The sequence below is a fragment of the Rhinatrema bivittatum genome, chromosome 11 (assembly GCF_901001135.1).
Source record: "Rhinatrema bivittatum chromosome 11, aRhiBiv1.1, whole genome shotgun sequence".
NCBI classification, from domain to species: Eukaryota; Metazoa; Chordata; class Amphibia; order Gymnophiona; family Rhinatrematidae; genus Rhinatrema; species Rhinatrema bivittatum.
This window is the reverse complement of record NC_042625.1, coordinates 532,482-547,601: the sequence shown is the minus strand read 5'-3', so window position 1 is coordinate 547,601 and position 15,120 is coordinate 532,482. Positions and strand designations below refer to the sequence as shown.

At 43.4% G+C, this 15,120-nt stretch overlaps 1 protein-coding gene across 4 annotated transcripts in view; it reads left to right on the top strand.

Annotated features, from left to right (window-relative positions):
- Positions 1–15,120, top strand: part of AP1B1 (adaptor related protein complex 1 subunit beta 1) — a 392,478-nt gene that overhangs the window by 239,052 nt on the left and 138,306 nt on the right. For all 4 annotated transcript variants that reach the window (XM_029571861.1, XM_029571859.1, XM_029571858.1 and 1 more), the window contains one exon: positions 9,666–9,795. In XM_029571861.1, coding sequence (XP_029427721.1) covers positions 9,666–9,795 — 130 coding nt within the window. The remainder of the gene's footprint in view (positions 1–9,665; positions 9,796–15,120) is intronic.

Genomic DNA, 15,120 nt, shown 5'->3' with positions numbered 1-15,120 from the left:
AAGCAACAAAGCTGGTTGTGGGAAAATCACTCCATTTCCATATTATCAGATCTTTCCCCCTTGACACTGAAAAAAAGAGCAGAATTTAAAGACGCCACTGCTGTAATGCAGAAGGAGGGGATCAGATATAGATGGCTGTTTCCTTTTGGTCTGGCGCTGACCATACAGGGAGTTACATCCCCGGTTCAAAAGGCAGAGGAAGCAGAACGTATATTGATAGAAGCCGGCTTTATGATCCAGAAGCCTAGACAGCCGACCAGGGCACCTACTGCGGGATGGCTGGTGATGCCACGATGGCAGCGAGTGGGGAAAAACAGCAAGCTGCTTCAGCGTCAAGCCGGTGACTTTATAATGGGCAAAGCCAACAGCTAAGGATATGTGAAGTCCTTAATTTGTTCTTTAGGACTGAGATTGGTGGCACATTGTGCTGGTGACCTCTTTGTCTGCAGGGAGGATATTTTTTGTGCTGTGACAGTTCTTTTTGTTTCAGGTCACAGAACTTGGTTTCCATGGGAACAGCTCTTGTTTCACAGTTCTACTAGGGGTTGAAAAATGTTTTTCATATGCATTAAGAGTGGTTGTGAGGCTCGGGGGTAGGGGTACATGTTTCAGTACTTTCATAGCTCTCCCCTCTGGCTGCGTGGGCAGCTTGGCTATGGCAACATAGCGCACATATTAGGGTTTGGGGAAATGGACTGAGATCAGTACTAACTAATTTTGCTCCACAGAATATGCGAGCTGGCAGGTTCTTTTATGAAAGTCTCCATGTATTTTTGACCTTCTTTCGATCCCTTTTTAATTTATGTTTAAATTATGATTGAGCAATTATCTATGCTGTCCCTGAATGTTAAAGGGCTTAATAGCCCAAGGAAACGCCAGTTTCTGCGCGCTGACATTCTCCGCTCAGGGGCAGCTATTATATTATTACAAGAGATGCATTTGCAGAAACGCTATGAATCCCTTCTACAGTGGTCCCTGTACCCTACACAATATTTTGCAGCGGCCACCAGTCAGGATAGCTATACAGGTGTGGCTATTCTGCTGCACAAGGATTTTCAGGGTGTTATACAACAACATTTTTCTGATCCAGAGGGGCGATATGTCATGGTACAATTTCAGCTTGAAGGTGTTACGTATACCCTGGTTAATGTCTATGCACCAGTGCAGGGTCAACCTATCTTTTACACTGCATTGGGTCACTACCTACAGCAGGCGGTTGAAGGCCATTTGGTATTAGTTGGTGACTTTAATTTGATGCTGGATCCCAGGGTAGACAACACTAAGGGTAGTAGCTAGGGCGCAGGTACAGCCAGAGCGTAGGTAAAGAAACTAATGAAAAAATGGAATCTTATAGATGTCTGGAGGTTCCAGTACCCCCATAGCCGAAATTATACCTCTTTTTCTAAACCCCACCAGACCTATTCTAGGTTGGACTTTTTCCTTTTAGATAAATGTTTGTTACCACAATATTGCAAGGCTGATATTCATCCGATCACATGGTCTGATCATGCCCCAGTCGAGCTTATCTTGTATGGTTCTACCAAACAAAAGGGGGGGCGCTTCTGGACTCTTAACTTGTTATTGGGGGACGAACATTACTGTTCGCAACTGGAAGGGGAAATTAAAGAATATATTAATTTTAATGTACAGGATGACATTAACCCTTCAATAGTTTGGGAAGGCCTTAAAGCAGTAATTAGGGGTCGATTAATAGGAAGGGCGGCCTATGTGAAAAAGATTAGGCTACACAAACAGCAGCTCTGGCTAGAGATCCTGGATCTGGAACGAATCCATAAACAAACCTTGAATAAGACCTGTTATGCTAAGCTCCTGCGGGCTAGATCTGAACTCTCGTCTCGAGTTAGAAACTATAGCTTTCCAACTGCAGAGGCTACAACAGGAACGATTTGAAGGTGGAAATAAGGTGGGTCGCTGTTTGGCTCGATGCTTGCACAAACGAGTAGTCCAGCAGAAAATTACACAAATTAAATCAGAAAGGGGCACTTTGCTCACTAAGCCGGAGGATATGCGGCAAAGATTCATGGAATTCTACAGGGCCCTTTATACTGCAGATCCCCTGATTCTAACTGATCGTATTGACCAGTATCTGCAGGACATAACTCTCCCTGGAATATCTGATCTTGAAAGGCAGTTTTTTGATAAAGATATTATGGAACAGGAAATAGTACAGGTGATTAAGGGGTTAAAAGTCAACAAGGCACCCGGGCTTGACGGGTACACAGCCCTATTCTACAAAATATTCGCCACCCTAATCATTCCCTTATTGCAGGAATGGTTCAACTCATTGAAGTCTGGAAATCCTCTTACGATTAGTGCCAATGTAGCTGAAATTTCTATACTGGCCAAGCTGGGACGGGACCCGGCTGTGTGTGTATCATACAGACCTATCTCCTTGATCAATATTGACCTAAAGATTTTTGCTAAGATCCTTGCAAATAGACTAAAGAGGGTCATGACCAAACTAGTACATCTGGACCAGACAGGGTTCTTACCGGGCCGTATGACGGCAGACAATGTCAGGAAGGTAGTGAACCTCATCTGGTCGGTACAGAGGCAGGGGACCCCAGCAGTATTATTGTCTATAGATGCTGAGAAGGCCTTTGATATGGTCCACTGGCCATATCTTTTCAGTGTCTTGAGGAAAATGAACTTTGGTGACTCTTTTTTGGCATGGTTGCACAATTTATATGCCCAACCCCAAGCGAGGGTAAAGGTTAATGGTATATACTTGGAACCTCTGCCCATCCAGCGAGGTACACTTCTTTTTGCCCTTTTTTTAGAACCCTTAGCTCATCATATACGTGCCTCAGGTGATATTCATGGGGTTCACTTGGGATCGTCAGAGCACAAAATAGATAAGTTTGCGGATGATGTCCTATTTACCCTCACTAAGCCAGATCTTTCACTCCCGGGGACAATTGCAGTGCTGCAAGACTTTAGTAAAGTCTCCGGATTCAGATTAAATCTCGAAAAATCTGAAGTGCTCAATTTAACTTTAGGAGACAAACAGAGGGCGCGTTTGCAGTCCAAACTTCCCTTTAAGTGGGTGGCACATCACATTAAAAACTTGGGTATACGTATTGGCAAGAATTATGGGGACCTCCTGAAATTGAACTGTAAACCCCTCTGGCAAACACTCTCTAAGGAATTGGACATTTGGTCTGGCCTCTCCCTCTCATGGTTGGGGCGGATAGCTGCGGTAAAAATGAATCTCTTACCACGGCTTTTGTATCTATTCCAGTCACTTCCTATATCTATCCCCAATAACATGCTGAAGTGTTGGCAAAGACGTGTTTTTAACTATATTTGGAAGCGGAAGCCACCTCGGATTCGAAGGGCAGTAATGTTTCAACCTACTAGTAGGGGGGGCTTGGGAATCCCCAACCTACAGTGGTATATCTGAATGAACATCCCACCTCTGCTTCTTACAATGCTTGAGACACTGATAACCAGTTGTAAAGTAACTGTAATGTACTGTATTTTACTGTATGTCTTTTGATATTATGTATGTTTTTATATGTAAACCGCTAAGATGGATAGACCACTACCCCTAGTGCGGTATATAAAAACTTTTAAATAAAAATAAATAAATAAAATAAATATTGGGCGGTCGCTCAGTTAAGGGCCATAATTATCTGGCATAAAATGTACGACCAGCCGCTTTGGGTAAAGATATAGTGGGGCGAATGCCATTGTGGGCCATGCTTTGGCAGCCTAGGGACACCTGGCTGAGAGATGGTGAAATTGCCCCTACCACAAAGACGACTTTAAATACATGGGAGAAATGGAGGGTGCATTTTGTTGGCACTCGCCGTTATTTCTATAGTACCACCCTTAACTATAATATAAAATTTGCAGCGGGACAAGCACTTTCACACTATCACTCATTGCTCAGTAGGGTAATTGCTCAATTTGAGCATGACTGGGGCTCTCAGGGATTTCTCACCTTTCCAGAGCTTCGGGAGAAGTGGCAGTTACGTGCGCAAGATATATTCTTGTATTTGCAACTCCGACATTTTCTACTGTCAGAGAATGTGGGGGTTGAGCTTCGGAAGGGGAAAACAATACTGGAACATTGGTGTAATAAAGCAGACAGTCAGTCTGGCATTATTTCTAATCTTTATGGCTTCCTGGGTAATGCTGTGAGGCTCCCGGCCCCATATGAGAAGGCTTGGGAACGTGACTTGGGCAAACATATCTCACCAGAGACCTGGGAATTAATCTTTCAAAACACAAAAGGCAGCTCAATTTCGGCCACATTAACAGAAAATGGGTATAAAGTATTAATGCGATGGTACTTGACGCCTGTTCGGATACAGAAGATTGTACCAACGTTTAGTGCCGATTGTTGGAAAAAGTGTGGGGGGACTGGCACTTACTTTCATATGTGGTGGACTTGTCGAAAGGTGAACATGTTTTGGGAAGACACCCAAAAATTGGTTGCAGGTATTCTAGGCTTAGAGGTTCCCCTAGCTCCTGAGCATGTTTTACTGAATGTGTCTCCACCAGTCCCTCACTATCAATGGTTTCTCACACACCAAATCATCCTTGCAGCCAGGTATGAGCTAGCTCTGTTTTGGAAGCGACCAGACCTCCCTACCAGGGAAGCAATGGTAGCCTGACTTGACCATAACTGCTATCTTTATAAGCTAACTGCGATTAAAAATCATACTTTGCCTAAATATTATAGAATATGTGATCCTTATCTGACATGGAGGAATCAACTGTCATATAGTCTATGTGCATGTATTTTATATGAGAGACAACTTGTTAATGTATAACCTGCTCGCCACAGTGGTCTAAGAATAAGACTGTATTATATGTACTCCAGTTTATATATTCTTGATTGCAGTACTCTGTCGGGGGTGGGGGCTGGGTGGGGGTTTAATATTGCATTTAATATAGTCTAGTGTCTCACTGTTTGTATATTTTACATGTGAAGACCAATAAAAATTGTCAATCAAAAAAAAAAGAAGAGAGCACAGGGCAGAAGGAATAGATGCCCTGGTCCTTCCGTGGCCCCACAACGCACTCCTCTATGGTTACTAAGAGCCAAGAGTAACAGATAAGTATGAGAAAAAAAATGTGCAAAGCTTGCTGGGCAGTCTGGATGGGCCGTTTGTTCTTCTTCTGCTGTCATTTCTATGTTTCTATATGTGTTTCCTCCTTGGCCGTTGGTGGGGAAAGTCTTAAAGGCAAATAGAGTCCCACCAGGGGCCGGTTATTCTCGTAGTTCCGGAGTGGCCACAGAGATTGTGGTTTGCAGACCTGATCAACTTGGCGATAGACTGTTCCTTGCGTCTCGGTCATCTACCGAATTTGCTTTGACAGGGTCCAGTATTTTTCGATCAGGCGGCTTGCTTTTGTCTAGTGGCTTGGCTTATGAGAGGAGGCAGTTGAGAAAGAAAGGTTATCCGGAGGCGGTTATTACCACTCTATTATGCGCGCAAAAGACCTCTACGTCACTTACCTATGTTCGGGTATGGAAGGTTTTCGATTCTTCGTGCAGTGGGTTGAAGGTGTCCCCGTGCCAGGCCTAGATTGTGCGCATTCTTGCAGGTAGCGGGTTCAGGTAGCGGCGTTAGGCTGTTTAGGAGGAAAAGTTGATGGTACATCCCTTGCAGGACATCCTGATGTGGCGCGTTTTTTGAAAGGGGCAAGCATTTACACCCGCCGGTACGTGCATTCTGTCCTTCGTGGAGTTTGAATTTGGTTCTCCGTGGGCTCTGCGGTCCTCCCTTTGAGCCTATCAAGCAGGCTACGTTGAAAGATTTAACACTCAAGGCGGTGTTCCTCGTAGCTATCTGTTCGGCCCGACGAATATCTGAGATCCAAGCGTTGTCCTGCAGAGAGCCGTTTTTGCGGATCTCGGACTCTTGGATTTCGCTTAGGGCAGTGCCTTCTTTTCTGCCGAAGGTGGTATCAGCGTTTCATGTAAATCAGTCAGTTGAGTTACCGGCTTTCCCAGATTTGGATCGGAATTCTCCTCAGGCTAATGATTTGAGAAGATTAGACGTCCGCCGGATTCTTCTGCGGTACTTTTAAGTGACTAATGCTTTTCGATTGTAAGACCATCTTTTTGTCTTATGGAGCGGTCCTAAGAAAGGATGTAAGGCTTCCAAGACTACTATTGCCTGATGGTTGAAGGACACTATTGCTTCGACATACATAAGTGCCAGATGGGCTTAAGGCTCATTCGCTCAGATCTCAGGCGGCATTTTGGGCAGAGAGCCAATGTGTTTCGCCGCAGGAGATTTGCAGGGCAGCTACTTGGAAATCTTTACACACTTTTTCTAAGCATTACCGTGTAGACGTCCAGGCTCCAGATGTCGATTCTTTTGGCAGCAGTGTGCTTCGAGTGGGACTCTGTGTCCTTCCCCATTTAGGGCAGCTTGGGTACATCCCAGCAGTCTGGACTGATCCTGGTACATACAGGGAAAGGAAAATTTGGTTCTTACCTGCTAATTTTCATTCCTGTAGTACCAAGGATCAGTCCAGACACCCACCCAGGGGTATAGTGTTCCGGAGAGTCTGCTCGATTGATTTTTTTTTTTCCTGCGGTGTTTCTACGGCTCTGAAGAATTTAAGACAAGCTTATATATAAAAGCATCTCACTCAGTACTCTTTTCATGTAAGTAGTTTTCACAACTTATGCTTTAGATAAATTCTCTTGATCTAGTCATTGGTTGTTAAATTTACTTCATTCTGCTTTGATATTGATTATACTGAAGGATCGCAGGTGGCACATTGGGTTATCAGGGGTGCCTTTCAGCTTTTTCTCTGACTCCATCTGCTGGAAGGGAGGCATAATCCAGCGGTCTGGACTGATCCTTGGTACTACAGGAATGAAAATTAGCAGGTAAGAACCAATTTTCCTTTACAACTTTCCACATGTACACACACACACTCACCCATACCCTCAAAACACCCACCCACCCACCCACACATATACATACAACTTCCCTACCCACTCATACCTGCTACCTACAAACACAGCCATACTCCGAAAATAAGACACATTCCACAACCCCTCTATCCACCCAAATACGGTATATAAATACTTTTTAAATAAATAAATAAATAAATAAATACACACACACACACCTGAGACACATCCAGGCCTGCAGATATTACCTGCACCCAGACATGTAACTACACTATATTCCCCATAAAAAACATCCTCACCCACAAAATCTCACACCCTTCAAATCTTTTGGAAAGCATTCCCAAAGTCCTGCCCCTATATGCGTTCCCTACATGTTTCATGCGGGTAAAAATGTGTGTGCTGGTCGAGAGGCAGAGCAAGATGATAGCAGCTTGTTGATATCTTGAGTTAATTCCCATTTTCATGCTTTATTTGATACTTTTTTGGTTCCTCTTTCTCCATTATGGTGAAGTGGAAAGGGAAAATTAAAACCTAGCTAACTGAGCCATTCAATATTCCTACACAAGGAACTATCAATTGCTTCGTCGTCCGGGAGAGTTCCCAGCCCGATTCCTCCCTGAGTTTGCCTTGCGGTGGGATAGCCAGGATGGTCTCGCTAAGTCCGGAGGAGAGAAGTGCTCCAGCATTTTTGACTGAGGATGACGACATTCTGAAGCGCGGTTAGTTTCAGCTTCCCCATTCAGATGTCCAAAAATTTACTACTCTTCAGGAAGGTGTTCCTTTGTTGCCTGTTTTGGGTACGACTTCAGAGTATGTTTTCTCTCTTCCATTTGGTCGGCTATTGACGGTTTGGGGAGAACTTTGTCTTCACATATCTCTGAGGTTGCTACCAATGTTAGAGATGTAAATCAGCATCTCATGGCCCAAGAGAAAGCTTTGGCCGAATACTCTAAGAAAATGAAGGTAGCAGAGCAAAAAGTAGAACAGTTACAAACACGTTACTGCCTTAATAAAAGACAATACTTCTATTCATAGGAAACTTGAATTTCTTGAGAACATTACTAAAGCTAAGAATCTTCACTTGATTACCATATTTTTCGCTCCATAAGATGCACTTTTTCCCCCCAAAAGTGGGGGGAAAATGTCTGTGCGCCTTATGGAGCGAATATAAAAAAAACCCTAAAAATCTAACAAACCCCCCCCCCCCCCACCCTCCTGACCCCACCCAAGACCTGCCAAAAGTCCCTTTGCCCTTACTATGTCACAGGGGCTACTGTTGCCATTGGTCGGCCCCAGTGACATAGTAAGGACAAAGGGTCGTCTGCGCCATTTTGATTACTGGCAGCCGACTGCCCAAGTCCAGGAGATCACTCCCGGATCCCCGCTAGACCACCAGGGACTTTTGGCAGGTCTTTGGGGGGGGGTCAGGAGGGTGGGGAGGTTGTAGTAAATTAATTTGGCAGGTTTTGGGGGGGGGTCAGGAGGGTGGGGGGTTGTTAATTAATTTAAAGGGTTGGGATAGGTTTTGTTTTTTTTTTTTTTTGCAAGGGGGGGTTTCCCACAGAAAGAGATCTGGGGAGTGGACCGAAATGGCCCTCCCCAGACCCAAAAACAAAATGGGGAGAAAAAAAATGTTATGCACTCCCCTAATTTGCTCCATATGATGTTCAGACGCCCGGGGACAGAGCCGGTTTAGCACAAATTTTTGTTTTTTTTAATTTTCCCCTTCTGCATCCTAGATGCGTCTTATGGTCAGGTGCGTCTTATGAAGCGAAAAATACGGTAATTTTCCCAAAATTGATTCAATATCGCCTAAAGAAATATTTTGAAAGTATTTGATTGAGACTTTGAAGATCCCAGTGGAAACTCTTCCTCCAGTTGCTCGTGCTTAGATACTGGCTTCTTGTATGGAAAATTCTTCAACTTTAGCTGGGGGGGGATATAGTTTCATCTATTCCTTTAGATATTTTGAATCCTATGGCTTTCCTTGACGACATGGGCGAAGTCCAGGTCCATGTGGCCACTCTGATTGTTAATTTTATTTTGGAAGCAGACAAGGATTGGATTATGAAATTATTTTTCAAACACAAAGAGGAGTTTTTTCATTGTAAAATCCGTATTTTCCCTGATGTAGCCCATGCTACTCAATTGAGACGTAGGCAGTTTCTTTTGTTAAAATTTCAAGTACTACGGATTGGTGCAATGTTCTATTTAAAATAACCTGCTAAGTGTTTAGTTAAATATCGTATTGTCAAATATATTTTCTTCAAACCTGCTCAATTGACCGCTTTCCTTTCTGATAAGGCTCTTTCAGTGAATGAATAAATCCTTACTTTATTCTTTTTCTTGGGCACACGTCTGGATATCTATCTCTAACAATTATGGACTGGTAATTCAACAAGCTGCTTCATTTATTTCTTGTCTTTCTTTCAAATTTTCCTTGATTTTTGACCCGCCTCCTTCAAATATTGTGAACTTTTGTGTATTCTGCCTTTTGTATTACAATTATGGTTTATTTCTTATTCTTTTCTTAATAAGTTTTCTTTTCTTGGTTATCAATGTTTAAATATGAAAAAAAAATGCATCTGCTATAAACAGCACTTACGAAGGGGCAGTATTCAGACAGCGTTATTTGCCCATATAAAAATATTTTATTATTGCCACTTTAATGTCCAAAAGCTGTAACATCAGTCTCAGTGATGACATGACTTTTTTTTTTTAAACTTTTTATGCTTTTTCTCTCTCTCTCCTCTAACAGTTTTGGCTTGGCACCAGCAGCTCCTCTCCAAATCCATGCCCCTCTCGCTCCTAATCAGACAGTGGAGGTTTCCCTCCCTCTCAGCACTGTAGGGTCTGTCATGAAAATGGATCCGCTCAACAATCTCCAGGTGAGTATGGCAATCCCAATAGAATCCCTCACCTTGGCTCCATTTCATTAGCTAGTAGTATCTTTTCTGAGATGCATATTTTCAGTTGATTATATTGAGCTGGTTGTATAATAGAATTCCATTGTATTTATTTTATTTTGTTTCTTCCAAAGTCCCCAGATGGATGGCCTGAGAGCTGGAGGGGGCACTTCCTCTGACGTGTACCCTCTGCACTGCTCAGTGGTCAGAATGAGGTTGCCACAGTAGCAGCAACCATCTTCCTTCCCTCCGCAGGCCTGCGCACACCATCTCCCTGATACATCTAGGCCCAACTAGCCTCTAACAGATGGATCCAATCTCTGGTCCCTTATGCCAAAGCGCCACAGCATGAATCATGTGGGCAGTCCTTTATTTAAAAGAATTAATACTCTAGAGACACTGCAGTCTTTCTGCTGCACTACATGTCTGTGTCATGTTAGTTGAAATATTTTACAGTCCTGGATGCACATTCATTTTCATGAGATTCTTGTATAAGTCACAGACAATGAGGTTGTTGTAATCACCTTAGGTGTTTCCCTAGGTGTGTTTGAGCTTGGACTCTGCTTTCCCTGCCATCAACTCCATACATGACCTACTATGACATGTTGCCTGAGCCTTTGATCCATATCTTGCATTTGTTCCTTTGTGAAACACTTTTTTCTCCCATCCCTTTCCAACCTTCCAAACCTGAATTGCATTTGACTTTTAACAATTTGCAAAGGAAAAATTGTTTAGTTGTCATCCCCCAAATCAGTCTAGATACATGGCTTTTTCTTCCCTACAAGCAGATGGAGACAGAAGTGGTACAGTATGGTACCTGCAGAAGTGGTACAGTATGCCACCTGCAGAAGTGGTACAGTATGCCACCTGCAGTCGCTCAGTATTCTTTGTCTCCAGCAGATGGTGGAGGTGTAAAACCTGCAGTCATGGGAGAGGACCAAATTGCTCCCAAGGGTATTGGGCCCTTTCTTGGGGCCATCCCCCTGGTGAGTAGGGGTGAACAGGGAGGTGGTGGCCCTTGGTTGGCTTAACCCTATTCTGGTGGAGGATTTTGATTGCCAGTGGTCTGGCTCCCTCTGCCTTGGCCTCCCTGCCCTGGTGGGACATCATTTTCAGGAAAATATTGCCTTTTTATTTAGTTTGTCTGCTTCTGTTCTGTTAAAAATATTAAAAAATAAATTAAAAAGAAACTAGCAGGACCAATCAATTGTCTCAGCCCCGGTTGTGTGGGTGCCTCTGATTGCTGCAATGATTGTCAGTGGTGGAGAGAGGAGGTGAGTCGGAAGATAGGCACGAGTCATGAGATAGCTGCCAGGTACCTTGTAAGCCTATTTGGGGACTGTGGACAGTGCAGGTTCCCAATGCTGTGGTCGGTTTTTCCTGTGTGAGGGTTAAAATGGTGGCTTCTGCTAAGCACAGGAAACGCTGCAGAGTTTGTGGTGATAAAAAGGCCAGACTTAATGCTTCTGGCCTGTCAGCAATAGAGAAAGCAGTTCAGGTGCTGTAAATGCTGCTGCTGACATAAAGAAGAAACCAGTATCACAGGCTGCAGATTCTAGCAATGCTGGGTTGCTCTGCAGCACGGGAACTGCAGTCATTTGCAGGAGATCGTGAAGACATCAAGCTACTTTTCCCTCATCTTTGTCCCCTGCAATGGAAGCCTCTGATAGTGCCTGGGAGAAGCTTTGGATTCTCCTGATGGAGAATCCGATTCAGAGGAAGCATTTTCCATCGAGTTTTGCTATTAATGCACAAGGCATTCCTAGCCAGGAAAGGAGCTAAACATCCTGCCCCCATGGGAACATATGGTTATCTAAGGCATGGAAAGTAACCCCTTGTGGAGAGTTCAGGGTCCCGTCTCACCCCAACAAGAGGAAATGGATACCCAATCCAGAGACAGATTGGGATTCTGAAGGTTCGGGGGAAGATGGCTGTGAAGATTCCTTGCCGGACCTACCTGAGTCTAAGGATGAGGACAAGGATCCCCTGGAAGAGAGGGAGATCCTGGTGGTAGAAGGGGATGAACTTACAATGGTCTGACTTTTCTGTAAAGAGTAATTGTACATTATGATTTCTCAGGTCCTAAAGGAACCTGGGGGATGGAAGGAGTCAGTAGTGGAATCAGATCATGAAAGCAAAGATCCATCATGGAGACTCTTCAAGGTCAAAAAATATATAGTTGCGATGGAAAAGGTACAGAGAAGGGCAACCAAAATGATAAAGGGGATGGAATAGCTCCCCTATGAGGAAAGGCTGAAGAGTTTAGGCCTGTTCAGCTTGGAGAAGAGACTGCTGAGGGGGGGATATGATAGAGGTCTTTAAGATCATGAGAGGTCTTGAATGAGTAGATGTGAATCGGTTATTTACACTTTTGGATAATAGAAAGACTAGGGAGCATTCCATGAAGTTAGCAAGTAGCACATTTAAGACTAATCGGAGAAAATTCTTTTTCACTCAACGCACAATAAAGCTCTGGAATTTGTTGCCAGAGGATGTGGTTAGTGCAATTAGTGTAGCTGGGTTCAAAAAAGGTTTGGATAAGTTCTTGGAGGAGAAGTCCATTAATGGCTATTAATCAAGTTTACTTAGGGAATAGCCACTGCTATTAATTGCATCAGTAGCATGGGATCATCTTAGTGTTTGGGTAATTGCCAGGTTCTTTATTTATTTATTTATTTATTTAGGGTTTTTATATACCGACATTCTCGATATACATATCAAATCAAGTCGGTTTCCATATAACAAAACTGTCGCCGGTAAGGCGTTACATTAAACATGGTAAAGGTAAAGGGAGTACATTAAACAATAGACAAAGTATTGAACAGAGAATGTGCAGCATAACATTAAACAATCAACAAATTATTGAACAAAAGAACATAGATCAATAAATATAAAATATTAAACGTAAAAAAGATATATAAAATAAAATAACTATGGGAAGAGCATGAGCTATAAAGCTGATGCTTCAAGAGATGGTTTTTCATAGCAGGTGGGTGGACTGTCCAGAAAAGGTCCTGAAGGTCCTAAGTGTATAAAGTCGGTAGTGGACTTTATATTGTGCTATTTTGCTCTTTGACCTGTGTCGAATTGTTTCTGCGATTCCGAATAGGCTTGTCGGAAGAGCCACGTTTTGAGGTTTTTCTTGAAGGTAAGATGGCAGGTTTCAAGACGAAGATCTGGCGGTAATGAGTTCCATAGGGAGGGCCCAGCAGTGGAGAGTGCTCGTTTTGCTAGCGAAGTTTTAATCGGGGGAGCATATAAAGAACCTTTATAATTATATCTGATGGGTCTTTTTGATGTGTGAAGGCGGAGTTGCGAGGTAAGATTTAGGTGAGCGCTTCCCATAATATCCTTGTGGATCATTGATAATGTCTTGAAGGTGATTCTAGCTTTTATGGGAAGCCAGTGGAGGTAGAACAGAATTGGAGTGATGTGGGCTCTTTTGTTGGTGTTGGTGAGTAGCCTCGCTGCAGCGTTTTGTACCATCTGTAAGGGTTTTATGGACGAAAACGGAAGACCTAGCAGAAGAGAATTGCAGTAGTCTAACTTGGACAGAATTATGGACTGGACTACTAAGCGGAAGTCGTTGAAGTGAAGGAGTGGTTTCAGATTTTTTAACACTTGGAGTTTGAAGTAACATTCTTTGGTTGTGTTGTGAATGAAAGATTTAAGGTTGAATTGATCGTCGATGCGCACCCCTAAGTCTCTGACTGAAGGTGAGTGGTTTAAGGGTGGTATTGTGGATTGTGTTGAGCTTTGGATGTTGAAGAGTGTGTGGTTTTCGTCAGGAGAGATGATGAGGATTTCTGTTTTATTTTTGTTGAGTATAAGGTTGAGGCTGGATAGCAGGGAATTGATGGATAGTAAGCAGTTGTTCCAATGAGCCCAGGTTTTTTGGAGTGATTCTGTGATGGGAAGAATTATCTGAATGTCATCAGCGAAAATATAGTGCTTTAGCTTGAGACTGGAGAGTAGGTGGCAGAGTGGAAGCAGGTAAATGTTAAATAGGGTAGGGGAGAGCGATGAACCTTGAGGTACTCCTCTGCTTGATTTGATAGGAGGTGATTCTATGTTATTTATCTTGACTTTGTAGGATCTATTTTCTAGGAATGATTGAAACCAACTATGAGCTTCTCCTTGGATTCCTATATCTGATAGCCGCTCGAGGAGGGTGTCATGATTTACCGTGTCGAATGCGGCGGATAAGTCGAGAAGAGCGAGGAGGTACGATTGTTTTTTTTCTAGGTTCAGGAGGATGGTGTCAGATAGTGATGTTAGTAGAGCTTCTGTGTTTTGTGATTTCCTGAATCCAAACTGAAAGGGGGAGAGTATATTGTTCTCCTCCAGGTAATCGGCCAGTTGCTTATTGACGAATCTCTCCATTACTCTTGAGATTAGGGGTAGGTTGGCTATTGGGCGGAAGTTGGCAGGGTCTGTAGTAGGCAAGTTGGGTTTTTTTAGTAATGGTTTCAGAATGGCTATTTTCAGTTGTTCTGGGACCTTTCCTTGAGTTAAAGAGCAGTTTATGATGTTTGCTAATGCTTTGGAGATGGTGTTGGGAATAGATAGTAAGAGCTTGGAGGGAATGGTGTCCAGTGGGTGAGAGGATGGTTTAAGTTTATTGAGGATGTTTTCAATTTCCAGGGATGATGGGGTCTCGAATGCTGATAAGCTGTATTTTTTGATGTGTGTCGGAGTGCTGGGAGGTATTGCTGTCAGAAGTTGAGTGGAGGTTGTGATAGAGGTGCTCTGGGGTGTAGTTGCTGTCGGCTGTTGGGGTGTTGTTGCTGTCAGCTGTTGGGTTGAGATAGTTGGGTTGAGATTGGCGATTGGCTTGAGGAGGTTGGTGATCTTGTTGTCGAAGTAAATTGCTAGTTCCAATGCTTTGTCGGCTGCTTGTTCATCTGGGATGATAGGTGGAGAGGGTTTTGTAAGGGATGATACAAATGAGAATAAGGCTTTGGCGTCGAATGCGAAGTTATGGATTTTTTTTGCATAAAAGTCTTTTTTAGCCTTGAGGATAGCCAATCTGTATGTGTTGAGGAGGGATTTATAGTTTAGCAATGTGGTTGTGGATGGAGATTTGCGCCAGTTGTTTTCCTTTTTCCTAAGTTCTTGTTTCAGAGTTTTTAGAGTCGGAGTGTACCAAGGGTGTCTATTGGCTTGTGGTGGTTTCAGAGATTTGGTGATGGATGGGCAGGATAGATCTGCGACCTCGTTTGTTATCGTAATCCAGGAGTTGATCGCTGATGCTGTGTCTGTGAGGTCCAGTCGGTCGAGTTCTTTGGTGAGCACTTTATTAAGATT